General features: G+C 38.6%; 1 protein-coding gene across 1 annotated transcript in view; it reads left to right on the top strand.

The window, feature by feature from the left end:
- The first annotated feature begins 4676 nt into the window (after positions 1-4676).
- LOC130868490 (fibronectin type III domain containing protein 3C1-like) overlaps positions 4677-14318 on the top strand; it is a 30313-nt gene continuing 20671 nt past the window's right edge. The window contains 3 exon segments of the mRNA XM_057760689.1: positions 4677-4707; positions 6899-6954; positions 7272-7414. Of these exon segments, the coding sequence (XP_057616672.1) occupies positions 4677-4707; positions 6899-6954; positions 7272-7414 (230 nt within the window).

Raw genomic sequence — 14318 nt, 5'->3', positions numbered from 1 at the left:
AGAAAAAAAAAGGTAATGAAACATGATGGTGTTGGTACATAGAGCTCCAAGGGGAAAAATGAGTATTTTGTTAACAAAATGTGTTCAGAAGTGTCCTTGAGAGATGAGAGACGAGTGGTAATGACGGGTAATTATGAACATATTTATGTCTCATACAAGGGTGTCATGTTAGGAGTCTCAGCTAAGATCAAGGAATGAATAGGAGTCTCCATCATTACAGCCTAGCATGAGAGGACAATTTGAAATGCCCCAAGTTAATAGTGTACTGCCCTCCCTAGTAAGCAAAAGGGAGAGGAGGGTAAGACAAGAAATGAGTCTATACGGATAAGGTCCTGGAAGAAAACGGTAAATAAGAGTGTGATTGGGGGAATTTCGCATTGTCCTTTACTGACTTCAAAAGGAAGGAAACTCCTGTAGTTCTTTCCTGATACTGAATTACAACAGGATTAGTCAATTTCAACTGAATCCAAAAGAAGGGACATTGTCTTGTCATATACCATCAATCACCCTGTCTTCTGTAGACTCGGATGTTGTGGGGGCAAAGAAACCTGGTTACCTTCATTCATCAGTTGACAGCCTCAGCAGAGAAGAAATGGGACTGGTTTCAAGATAAGTTGATCATGAGACTTGTCACTCAATTTAGTCTCAGGGGGAAGTAAGGGAAACCAAGTCTCTAATGGTACCTCCTACTAGCAAGGGCCATTAGTCCTAGAAAGAAGGGTCTCAAAGAAAAACACAGTTTTGGGTGTTCTTGAAGGTTCACTGTCCTGAAAGGAACTAAAGTGGTTCTGTAAACCAAAACTTATGGAAGAGGTTCATAAGCAAGAGAGGCAGAGGAACACAGGATGATGTGTATGAAAGAGACAGTAAAAGGAAATATCCAGGACAATGAAGATGCTAACACTGAGTGGGGACCTACAGAAAGGCAGTGGCTCTATTCCTTATCCTTTATGATCCATCTCTACCAGAGCTGACTTGCTGATAAAGAAGTAGCACTGTTCTTTCAGAAGTCCATATACAGGCCTATGGGTGGACTCCAGGATACTGATACACTGCACAGGAGCAGCAGCTAGGGAACAGATATGGTCTTGAAATGGCAGGAGCTGTTTGAGACCCTAATACTTGTTAGAAAAGAAGTGTTCACTAGTGAAATTTTATAGTTCACTCTGTACTGACAGAGTTCAAGACATGGACTGAGGTTTGTATGTCAGGAGGGAAGGTTGAGATTGGGAGCACAAGGAAGTTAAGAGTACAGACCCTTGTACAGTTAACAGAAAGACACATGTGTCCTTGGGAGCTACAAATCTTAAAGATTCCAGTGGTATATGCCAGGCAGTGGAAAATGCATAGCAGTGTATATGGAAGAGCTTCCCTGAGTGCCCATATTTGGTGTTAAGAGTGAGTGTGCAGAGGGAGATGGAAGGTCCAAAGGCTAGGGCTGTGAGAGACAGCATATGGGTGGCAGGACAGTCTGGAGGGGACAAATCCAAGGATAAGTTGAAAATATTTTAAGAAAAGAATTTCAGAAAAATTATGTATAAGAGTTTAAAAAGAAGTGCAGAAGTTTTCAGGGGAGAAAGGGATAGAAGAGAACTAGAGGCTGGGGAAAAGTAAGACACAAGAAGACACCAGAAAGCTAATCTCTTCCTTGGCAATCAACAGATATGGTTAGTGGTGGGTGGTTCAGCTGTTCTAAGCATAGGCAGCCTTGGTAGGTCAGGCAAAGGCCTTTTTATTGCTGTCAATGAAGAGACACTGAGGAAGCTATGGACAGGTAAATCTCTGGAAACTAATTTTAGTGACCTATTTGCAGAAATCTTCATCTCCATTCCAGCCATCCTCATGCATCTATTCAGATTCATCAGCTTCCTGTCGGGCATGGTGGAATCACAATTCTGAAGAGAGCTAGGCAGTGATAGGTCTCAGAAAAGCCTTGGTTACTGGAGGCAAGTGATGGCAGAACCAATGAGATGAGTGGATGGCATCATTAAAGGTTTTCAGGAAATCTGCAGTGAAACAGTCAGGTTTAGGTCAGAACCCAGAATCTTGTCTACGAGGGAGGGACATGAGAAAGGTCAGCGACAGGGTTAGGGAGTAGACAGGAGTGGATGCATCACTCCATATCCTCTAGGATGCAGATGAGGCAGATCAAGGTAGGTCCTGTGCAGGTGGAAGATTATTTAGTAACTACTGTATTCAGGTTCCCAGGGGCAGAGCAGACTTTCTTTATGGAGGACAACTGGTACCAATGGGAGCAATCTTAACATCTGGATGAGATAGGGGTGGTTAGAAGGAGCCAGTGTGGACTCTCACATATGGGCTTTAGAGGGCTCACCAAAACAAGAATGAAAACAACATCCCAAGATACAAAAAGCAAGGAGTAGTCTAGTGGGTTAGGGATTGGATTGGGGGTGTGAGAATTAGTAAAGGACTACAGGAGGGTCTTAAGAAAGTAAAATAGAGGTACTCAGTGAAGAAGGAGGATCTTTTGATGGGTTCAAATTAGAAGGAGGTGTGGGAAAAAGGGAGTGCCTATACATTAACTCAGAAGGACTGGGAATGAGGGGGTTATACATAACATCAGGAAATTTGAGTAATGCTAAAGGTAGGAAAAGATCTAGTCCTTGTGTAGCTGGAGAAGCAAGCTAGATTGTTTTGAAGATGCCATTCTCTCTCTCTCTCTCTCTCTCTCTCTCTCTCTCTCTCTCTCTTTCACACACACACACACACACACACACACACACGCTCGTTCCTTTTCCAAAGGACTGGGAATGATAAGGACTATAGAAATTCTTAGGGCACTGTTGATCCATTGAGTTATTTGAAAAATAAATTCAGAACCATTTTCAAATTAAATGGAAGGCCTATACCCATAAGTGAGAAAGGATTTTGCTTAGTAGCCTAGAGGCCACACTGGAAGTAAATTTTTTAGTAGTGGGGAAAGCCTCTACCAAACCTGTGAAAGTGTCAATTCCCACTACTACCAGGAAGTAATTGACGTGGCTTTTGGGATGTATGAGTTGAACCATACATAGATGAATTGAGAAAGGTGAGAACCTAATAGTAGCTCATGAAGAGACCCTATGACAGATGTTACACTGTTTATAGAGATCCTGTAAGTACTCTTCCATAAAAGGGTGAAATGAGCACATTTACTAAGGACATTTCAGAGGGGAAAGTGACTTTCTTGGAGGAAGAAAAGGTTTTTCAGTTGAAGAGATACTACATTGTTAAGATACTAGTAAGCTTCTCAAAGGTTGTCTTTAGGGATCTGAGTGTTGAAGGAAGCCGCTTGTTTGTCCCAGCCACCCAGAACCAAAATAATCCCACAGAAACTGTATTAATTAAATCACTGCTTGTCCCATTAGCTCTAGTTTGTTATTGGCTAACTCGTATATTAATTTAACCCATTTCTATTAATCTGTGTATCACCATGTGGCTGTGGCTTACCAGGTAAAGTTCTCAGCATCTAACTCTACTGGAGACTCCGTGTCATCTCTCTGACTCTGCCCTTCTTCCTCCCAGCATTCAGCTTAGTTTTTCCAGCCTAGTTCTGTCTGCCCCTGCCATAGGCTCAAAGCAGTTCTTTATTCATTAACCAATAAAAGCAACACATAGAGGAAAGGACCTCCCACACCATCTGAGTTGTTTCAATGCTATCATAAGTTTGAAAAGGAGAGAAGAGGAGTCAAAGGGGAAAGACAGTGGGGCACATCCTAGCTCTTGGCCAGCCACCAGGCCCAGGATTAGGCAGTCTTTTCCCCAAAGTGGAACATTTGGCAATGGGGCTGCTTCAAGGAGACAGGGATGAGTTTCCTGGTAATAACAAGGTATTCTTTGAAGTGAGAAAACACTACATTCTCCAAGTTGGGGTGCTTGAATGAATGATATCATAGGTATACCGAGAATGAGTGTAGATGCTAATTGTGGTATATCTACCTAGGTTTAGGACCATAGTGACTGCAAAGAATTCTGCCTGTTGAAAATTAGATAAAACAGAGAACCTGCCTCTACCAACAGCTGAGGGAAGCAGTCAAGATCATCATGGTACCCCGTGGTACCAGTTAAGATAACAATCTCAAATTATTATCATAGCTAGCATAATAAGGGCCTTCCCTGAGAAAACTACCCTCAATGAACCAATCCAAAGATCTAGGAATGGGAAGTGGTAAAAAACGTTAATGAGCCCTCCATTGTCCTAGAGTAATTGTGAAGTATTGGGCTACAAGAAAGAAGTTATCTGTATTTGAGAGCAGAGTAGCTAGGGTTGAGTGGAGGGCAGGGCTGGAGAGAAACTGCAGGTTAGAAAAGGGTGGTGTAACAAGACTGGGAGCAAAAGGAGGAAGTGCAGGAGAGTAAAAGATGGCTACTCATGTTGCACACGCGTAAGAGGAGAAAAAAAGATGTTGAGGGGAAAGTAACTTTGAAGACTCTAGGGATAAGCAGGATGGCAGTTTCTAGAACATTGTGGCATAAGGGACCACGTTGATATATACTTCAATTTGTTTAGAGAAATACTGGTTGGGCTTGAAGAACTAAGACCTGGTTATGGTCACTATAGAGGTAAAGGTAAAGAAAGGTCAGGAGGGGTGGGGAGCCCAAGGGCAGAAGTTCCTGAGGGCCTGTTTCAGGGTGATGGAACTTCTGAGTGTGTCTGGAGTGGAAACCAGATGACCATGAGATCATCTTTGAATGCCGCATAAAAAGGTTGGGAGAGGCGCACAACGCTGGAGACCTGTAGCAGGAAGTAGTCTCTGAGACTTCAGACTGCAACAAGGGCTCTCACAGTCTTAGGAACTGGTATCGAGTTCACAACAGTTGAACTATGTCATACAGTAGAATGTTGTCAGAAGACAAGAATATTTGGGAGGAGAAAAAGGGAAAATGGAAGCAAGAGAGAAGAGAGACGACAGAACAGGAACAGAGTGCCCTTGAAGAACTTTTCCCAAGTGATAGGAGCCATCACCAAATCTCCGTGGAGAACAATCCAGGTAAGTCTCTGAGAGAAGTTAGACTCAGGGATGGTCAAAGTGAAAGGAGAAAGTTCCAAGATTTGCTAGAGGATAATGGTGAAGAAGGCAACTTTGAGCCCAGGACTGAAAAGAGAATGATGCCTGGGAATCTGTGAGTAGAAGGGCCAGGTGGTGGGGGCACATGCTCTTCATTCTAGCATTCGGAAGGCAGGGGCAGGTGGATCTCTGAGTTTGAGGCCAGCCTGGTCTACAGAGCAAGTTCCAGATCAGGCAAGACTGTTTCATAGAAAAACCCTGTCTCAAAAACACAAAAAATAAATTTAAAAAACTTTTTAAAAAGTAAATAGTAGAAGGTTGGGTATACGTGTGTAGATTGGGAACTGTCTAAAGGTCTTGTATAAGGTGATAGGGACATTGAGCTTTCGAACGTGGAGGACAGGCATGATATTGTTGGGGGAGTTTGTGGGCATTAAGATATTCACTAAGAGGTAAGAAGTGATGGGTTTAAGTCCCTGCTGCCTGGCAGAGGAAAATGGATGCTTCAGAATTGAGATAAATCAAGAAGGAAGTCTGAGAGAAATGAGCTCCAGGTGATGGTGTTGGGCAAATATCACGTGGCCTGTGTCCTATATAATTGGGCTGATTTTAGAGACAAAAACAGGATTGAGGGATGTGAGGGAGTCACCCTCAGGTGCCGTCTAACACAGAAGGATAAATTGAAGATAATTTGATAGTCAAGAAATACATAGTACTGATGCAAGTTTATGAAGCAAGCCCCCTCCTAATAGAGGAAATGGACAGTGGAGTAAGATGAGAAATGAGTGCATAAGACTTAGGTTATAGAAGGAAAAAATGAATGGGGTATGAAATGTGGAATCTCGGCTTGGGCTTTCATGCTAGTGACAGAAAGTATGCTCTTGTGGCTAGGAGGGCAGTGTAGAGGAGTTAGACAACAGAAGCATTCTCCACTTTATTACCTTGTGCCAACCCTCAGAGAGCAAGCCACTGGGCTCAAGAGCAACAAGTTGAGCTACCAAATGGGAGATGGTTTGGGAAGAAGAATCAGCAGAAGCTCTAAAGGTGGAACCTCCAAGGGAGAATGAAGGGGGTAGACTCTTTCAAGAGAATTTGGATTGGAAATTTTTATGTTGCAACATCTGAAATGCATATACAGTATACTGAAATAGACATTATATTACCTAGAGTCACCCTGCCAATGCAATAGCTCTCAAAAATCTATTTCTCCCATACAAAATTTTCTTTCCTTTCTTCAGAAACTACCCATTCTCTAACTTCCACCTGACTCCTGGTAATGTTTCCTTCAATTCTACAAAATTCCTCATATAACTGAGATCATGATGTATTTAATTTCTGGGCTTGACTTATTTCATTTATTAAATATCTTTTGGGTTTGTATATGTTGTAGCAAATGACAGAACTCTCATTCTTCTTTTGATGACCAATTAGTGTATGCAAAATCGTAATTAGGCTGCCTTTAAAAAAATCATGGAAAATGTAAGAATGCATCTGAGTGATAGAGAGTTTGTTTAGTATGTGAATGGGCCTGGATAAAATTCCAAGGAACACACACACGCAAATACACATAGTAAAAAAATGTGTCATCTTGTAAAATTTGCATGTCCTTGAATGCTTTTCTGGTTGTATTCTAATGAACCATTGCAAATTTCAATCCTACTTAGTCTGTGTGATTTTACTTAAATTGAGGAATGTTGTAAATATCCTGCTAGAGTTCAATACATATTTTTATCAGATCCTTGATTTAATATTTAATGTAAGTTGTAATTAAGTCTTCATATTTTTCATTGTACTGATATATTTGAAGGGTGATAATAGATCTAATTTTTGGTTTGTTTTTGCCAATATATTATTATTAATGTTTGATGTGAATTTTTTCTTACTTTTAGAAAACAATACAGAATGCAGAGCACAGCCCTGCTGCTCCAACCTTGAAAAGCCTGTGGTAAGTAACTAAACTGAAGAGTTCGTGCTCTTTTACCTTTTCACTCTTAATCCATGCAATCACGGTGATGTTTTCTTTAAAAGAATATTCATTGGAAGCATTTACTGTGTTAAAATTTCTATAATCTCCTTCAGCAAGCAATAATAACCAATGCAGCACCATTAAACATAAAATTAATAGCTAAATATTTAATCACAGTATTTCAACACCTAATATGAGTGATACACCTAATATCAATTAAGACTGAAGAAAAAGACTGTATTCAAAATTACACATTATGATTTTTAAGTATATTCCTTGCATTTCTATCATTTTAGATATCTAATATCCAAACAAGATCTGCTACTGTTTCATGGAATCTGAACAGTACTGAAAAATGTGATCATATTAATTCTCCTGTGACATTTGAACTGGCACTATCTAGCGATGGTAAAAATGAAATCTACAAAAGCATGTATAAGTAAGTCTTTTTAATTACTTTGTGTTATTCACTTCAAGTATATTGTATAAGCATATAATCATTGTGCCCCAACTTATCCCTAGGCTAAATTCTTTGTTTTTTCCTTGATTCTTCCATTAGACAGGGTTAGTTTTTAGCTTAGTTTTTTTCTAAAAGTTCGTTTTCAAAAAAAATCAAAAAAGCTCATTAGATTGAAGATCTTATTTAAATATCAGATCATCAATTTTCATCTACAGGCTTCCTGGTATACAAATTTGAACTTTAGGAGAATAAAAAAGTGAACCTCCAATTCCTCCTCATTTTTCAATTGGTACAATTTAGAGAGAAAGAGCTCCACGTGATGCTGTCGTTGGGTAAATGAGTGAAATAGTTTACATAGCAGTGAAAATTCAAGCCCTGGATTCTTAATTAAGCTCTGGGAGCTGGTTATAAAAAGGAGTCTGTTAAAATAGCAAGATAAATTGAGGGGTGTGGCTCAGAAGATTGATCCAGGACTATAGAGAATACATTAGAAGATAACATGTGCACAACCAGATGTTCTAAACAGCAGTCAGCCTGAATGAAGATGCAACAGACAGAAGCAAGGAAGGAAAGACATTCAGATAGAGAGAAAGGGACAATCTTATACCCACTGTTTAGCTTTGGTAGTAAATAAGCCAGAGATGGTGTACAATACTTTGAAAATCATATTAGATAATTTTATTTTCTAAAACTCTGTTTGGCCAGATACTCAAGGTAAAAATAGGAATTTATGTAGTTTCATTAATTTGATAATTATCATGCAAAATTATGAGATTTAAGAATCACAACCCACAATCCTCTATACTGGGTAAGAGACAGGGAAATGCAAAATTAACTTGCATGGAAATCTATTTCTGGCATGTCATGCACTTTACACACATCACTAGTTCAGTACAACATCCCTTCATGATAAAGGTCTTGAAGAGAGCAGGGACACAAGGAACATACCTAAACATAATAAAGGCAATATACTGCAAGCCAGCAGCTAACACCAAATATATGTGGCAGTTGCTTGTTTGTTCCTGGATGCCCAGACCCAAAATAATAACACAGAAACTATATTAATTACAACATGTCTTGGCCAATGACTTAGGCATATTGCTAGTTAACTCTTACATGTTAAATTAACCCAAAGTTTCCATTGTTTTATACTTTACCACAAGGCTCATGGTTTACCAGTAAGGTTCTGGGGCCTCTGTCTCCTTCGGCACCTCCATGGCATCTCTCAGACTCCACATTCTTTTCTCCTCTAGCTCGGCTTACAAATCCCACATTATTCTGCACTGCAAAAGCCACAAATCAGATTCTTTATTAGCCAATGATAATAAAACATATTCACAGCATACAGAGGGGAATCCCACATCACCTCTCCTTTTTTTAATTGGGTTATTTGGAATTTTGATGTCTAATTTCTTGAGTTCTTTATATATTTTGGAGATCAGTCCTCTGTCTGATATGGGTTTGTTGAAGATCTTTTCCAATTCAGTTGGCTTCCTTTTTGTCTTATTGACTGTATTTTTGCTTTACAAAAGCTTCTCAGTTTCAGGATATCCTATTTATTTACTGCTGCTCTCAGTGTCTGTCCTCTTGGGGTTATATTCAGAAAGTGGTCTCCTGTGCCCATGAATTGAAGGCTACTTCCCACTTCCTCTTCTATTAGGTTCAGTGTGGCAGGATTTATACGGAGGACTTTAATACATTTGGACTTAAGTTTTGTGCATGATGATAGATATGGATCAATTTTCATGCTTCTACATGTTGATATCCTGTTATGCCAGAACCATTTGTTGAAGATGCTTTCTTTTTTCCATTGTATATTTTTAACTTCTTTGTCAAAAAATCAGGTGTTCATTGGTGTGTGGATTAACATCCAGGACTTCAATTCAATTCCATTTGTCAACCTCTGTTTTTAATGCCAACACCAAGCTGTTTTCATTACTGTAGTTCTGTAATAGAGCTTGATGTCAGGGATGGTGATGCTTCCACATGTTACATTATTGTATGGGATTGTTTTGGCTATTCTGGGTTTTTTATTTTTCCATATAAAGTTGGTTATTATTCTTTCAAAGTCTGTGAAAAAATTGTGTTGGGATTCTGATGGGGATTGCATTGACTCTATAGATGGCTTTTTGTAGGATTGCCACTTTTATTATGTTGATTCCACATATCCAAGAGAATGAGAGATCTTTCCATTTTCTGGTATATTCTTCAATTTCTTTCTTCAAAGACTTAAAATTTTTCTCAAAAAGCTCTTTCACGTCTTTGGTTAGGGTTGCCTATATGTATACACACATACACATATGTGTATGTGTGTATACATATATATAGGGTTAATATAGTTTAAGTTATTTGTGGCTATTGTAAAGGGTGATGATTCTCTGATTTCTTTCTCAGCTTTTTTATAATTTGTATATAGGAGGGCTACTGATTTTTCTTAGTTGATCTTGTATCCTGCCACATTACTGATGGTATTTCTCAGTGGTAGAAGTCCCCTAGTAGAGTTATTGGGGTCACATATGCATACTATCATATCACCTGTAAATAATTAAAGTTTCACTTCCTCATTTCCAATTTGTAGCCCCTTGTTCTCCTTTTGTTTTCTTATTGCTATAGCCAGAACTTCAAAAACTATATTGAATAGATATGGAGAGAGTGAGCAGTCTCATCTTGTTCCTGATTTTAGTGGGATCGCTTGGAATTTCTCTCCATTTAATTTGATGTTGGCTGTCAGCTTACTGTATATTGCTTTTATTATGTTTAGATGTTTCTTGTATCCCTGATCTCTCCAAGACCTTTATCATAAAAGGGTGTTGGATTTTGTCAAGTGCTTTTTCAGCATCTAAAGAGATGATCATTTTTTTATTTCTGTTTATTTATATGATTAATTACATTGATAGATTTTTCTATGTTGAACCATCCCTGCATCTCTGGAATGAAGCTGATTTGATCACAGTGGATGATTTTTTGATGTGTCCTTGCATTTGGCTTGTTATTATTTTATTGAGTATTTTTACATCTATGTTTATGAGTGAGATTGGTCTGTAATTTTCTTTCTTGATTGAGTCTTTGTATGATATTGATATCAGGGTAACTGTAGGCCCATAAAACGAGTTTGGCAATGTTCTTTCTGTTTCTATTATGTGGAACACTTTGAGGAGAATAGGGATCAGCTCTTCTTTGAAGTTCTGTTAGAATTCTACACTGAAACCATTCGGCCCTGGGACTTTTTGGTTGAGGGGCTTTTGATGACAACTTCTATTTCCTTGCAGGTTATAGGTCTATTAAAATTGTACACCTGGTCTTCATTTAATTTTGGTATATGGTACTTATCCATGAAATTGTCCATTTCTTTTAAATTTTTCAATTTTGTAGAGTACATGTTTATATACTGTGACCTAATGGTTCTCTGAATTTCCTCAATATCTGTTATTATGTCCACCTTTTTATTTCTTATTTTGTTAATTTGGATGTTCTCTTTCTATCTTTTAGTTGTTTTAGATAAGGGTATGTCTATCTTGTTGATTTTTCCAAAAAAAAAAAAACAGCTACTTGTTTTATTGATTATTTGTATTGCTTTTGTCTCTATTTTGTTGATTTCAGCCCTCAGTTTGATTATTTCCTATCTTCTACTCCTTGGGTGAGTCTGCCTTTTTGTTCTAGAACTTTCAGTTGTGTTGTTAAGTCAGTACTGTGAGCTTTCTCCATTTTATTTATGTAGGCACTTAATTCGATGAACTTTTCTTTTAGCACTGCTTTCAGAGTGTACCATAGCTTTGGGTATGTTGAACCTTAATTTTCATTGAATTCTAGGAAGTCTTTTGTAGTAGAAGTGTCACTTGTTAGTTCCCAGCTGCCCGTCTACAATAGACCCAAAATAATCTCACAGAAATTATATTAATTAAATCATTGCTTGGCCCATTAGCTTTAGCTTCTTATTTGCTAACTCTTATATTATTTTAACCCATTTGTATTATTCTATATATTGTCACATGGCTGTGGCTTACTGGATAAAGTTCCTAGCTCTGTCTCTGGCGGCTCCATGGCTTCTCCCTGATTCCACCTCCTTTCTCCCAACATTCAGCTTAGCCTACCTACGTTCTGCCTTGCAATAGGTCCAAAGCAGTTTCTTTATTAATCAATGGTACATAGGGAAATCCCACATCAGTCTTTAATTTCTTTCTTTATTTCTTCCTTAAACCAGGGGTGGTTCAATAGAGCACTGTTTAATTTACATGTGTTTGTGGGTTTTCTGAAATTAGTGTTGCTGTTGAATTCTAATTTTAAACCACGGTGATCCGATAGGATACAGGGTGTTAGTCCACTTTTTTGGTATCTGTTGAGATTTGCTTTGTTACCAAGTATGTGATCTATATTATAGAAGAACCCATGAGGTGCTGAGAAAGTATATTCTTTAGCACTTGGGTAGAATGTTCTGTAGATATCTGTTAATTCCATTTGAATCATGATATCTGTTAGTTCTCTGATTCTCTAATAGGTTTCTATCTGGTTGACCTGTCCATCCAGGCGAGTAGGGTATTGAAGTCTCCTACTAATAGTGTGTGGGGTTTGATGTGCCATTTAAATGTTTGTTTTACATTAGTGGGTGCTCTTGTATCTAGGACATACATTCAGGATTGAGACTTCATCTTGATGGATTGTTCCTGTTATGAGTATAAAGTGTCCTTCTCCATATCTTTTGATTGATTTTAGTTTGAAGTCTATTTTGTTACATATTAGGATAGCTACACCCGCTTCATTATTAGTCCATTTGATTGGAAAATCTTTTCCCCTAGCCTTTACTCTGAGGTAATGTCTATCTTTGAGGTTGAGGTGTGTTTCTTGTATACAGCAGAAAGCTGGATCCTGCTTTTGTGTCCATTCTCTTATCCTCTGCCTTTTTATAGGTGAATTGAGTCTTTTGATATTGAGAATTCAAGGACCAATGATTGTTAATTGCTACGATTTTTCAGTGATAGCGTGTGTGTTTCCCTTCCTAGAGTTTTGTTGGTGTGAGGTTATCTGTTTACTGTCTTTTTTGTGGGTTCAGTTAGCTTCCATGGGCTGAGGTTTTCCTTCTAGTACTTTCTGTAGAGCTGGATTTATAGAAGGATATTGTTTAAATCTGGTTTTGTCATGGAATATCTTGTTTTCTCCATCGATGATGATTGAAAGTTTTGCTGGGTATAGTAGTCTGGGCTTGCATCTGTGGTCTCTTAGTGTCTGCAGCACATCTGCCCAGGACTTTCTGGAGTTCATAGTTTCCATTGAGAAGTTGGGTGTAATTCTGATAGGTCTACCTTATATGTTATTTGATCTTTTTTCTTATGCAGCTCTTAATATTATTTCTTTATTTTATATGTTTTGTGTTTTGATTATTATATGGCGAGGGGATTTTTTTTTTTTTTTGATTCAGGCTATTTGCTGTTCTGTAAGCTTCTCGTACTTTCATAGGGATATCCTTCCTTAGGTTGGGAAAATTTTCTTCTATGACTTTGTTGAATATATTTTCTGTGTCTTTGACTGGAGTTCTTCTCCTTTTATCCCTATTATTCTTAGGTTTGATGTTTTCATAATGTCCCAGATTTCCTGGATGTATTGTGTTAAGAATTTGTTAGATTTAATGTTTTATTTGACCACTGAATCAATTTCTTCTATAGTATTTTCAACACCTGAGATTCTCTCTTCTATCTCTCATATTCTGTTCATTATACTTGCCTCTATAGTTTCCATTTATTTACCCAGATTTTTAATATTCAGAATTCCTTTGGTTTATTTACTGTCACTGTTTCAGACTTCAAGACTTGAACTGTTTGCTTCACTTGTTTGACTCTTTTTGCTTTATTTTTTAGGTTTGAAAGATTTATTAATTTCTTCTACTTTTTGTTTGTCTTTTCCACCATTTTTGAAGGGAGTTTTTCATTTCCTCTTTAACGGTCTCCAACATCTTCATAAAGTTATGTTTAAAATCATATTCTTCTGCTTCTTCTGGGTTAGGATGATCAAGTCTTCCTGATGTATGACCACTGGGTTCTGGTGTTACCATGCTGCTTTTTAGGTTGTTGGATGAACTCTTGCATTGGCACCTACCCATCTCTTCCTTCAATTGATGCCAGCAGTATCTTTGAATCTTGGTCCAATCCTTGAAGTGCCAATCTTTGTCTTGGTAACTGTTCTTGGTCTGCTCTGTATTGTCACTGTCTGTGTCTCAGAGGTTTTTGAGCCACCTACCTGCAGGAAACTCACCTACTGGCTGGTTATAGAAGCTGAGAAAGGTGGGGTCTGGGGTTTTGTCTAGGTATGGAAGGCCTAGTGAGTGGGGTGTCCTGCTGGATGACTGATCACTCACCTCTTGGACCTCTCTGTGTAGTAGCAGGCAGTGTTTCAGAGTCCCACTGAGGTTTCAAAGGGATAGGAGGACTTGTGGGCAGGGCGGGATTTGTAGATTGCGGAGTTTGATGGCTGGTGTGGGGGTATATTGGAGCAGCCTACCTGCAGGAAATTCTCCTGCTGGCTGGCTAGAGAAGCCAAGACAAGTAAGGGAGAGGCCCAGGGTTTTGCCCTGGTAGGGAGGGCCTAGAGAGTGAGGTGTACCACCAGGCTATGTTTCAAAGAGTTCCTCTGAGGTAGAAGGGGATAGGAGGTTTTGGGGCAGGGCTGCCTACGTATTTTTAAAACATGAGACTCTTACTCTCAGGGTCATGAATTTGTGCCCCACATTGGGCACCATTTCATAGGTGTAAGATGCTCGTTCATTCCCAGCCACCCAGACCCAAAATAATAACACAGAAACTCTATTAATTAACACTGCTTGGCCAATCACTTAGGTGTATTGCCAGTTAGCTCTTATATCTTAAATTAATCCATTTCAATTATTTTATATTTT

This window comes from Chionomys nivalis, chromosome X, assembly GCF_950005125.1.
Source record: "Chionomys nivalis chromosome X, mChiNiv1.1, whole genome shotgun sequence".
Taxonomy (NCBI): domain Eukaryota; kingdom Metazoa; phylum Chordata; class Mammalia; order Rodentia; family Cricetidae; genus Chionomys; species Chionomys nivalis.
This window is presented reverse-complemented; position numbering and strand designations above follow the sequence as displayed.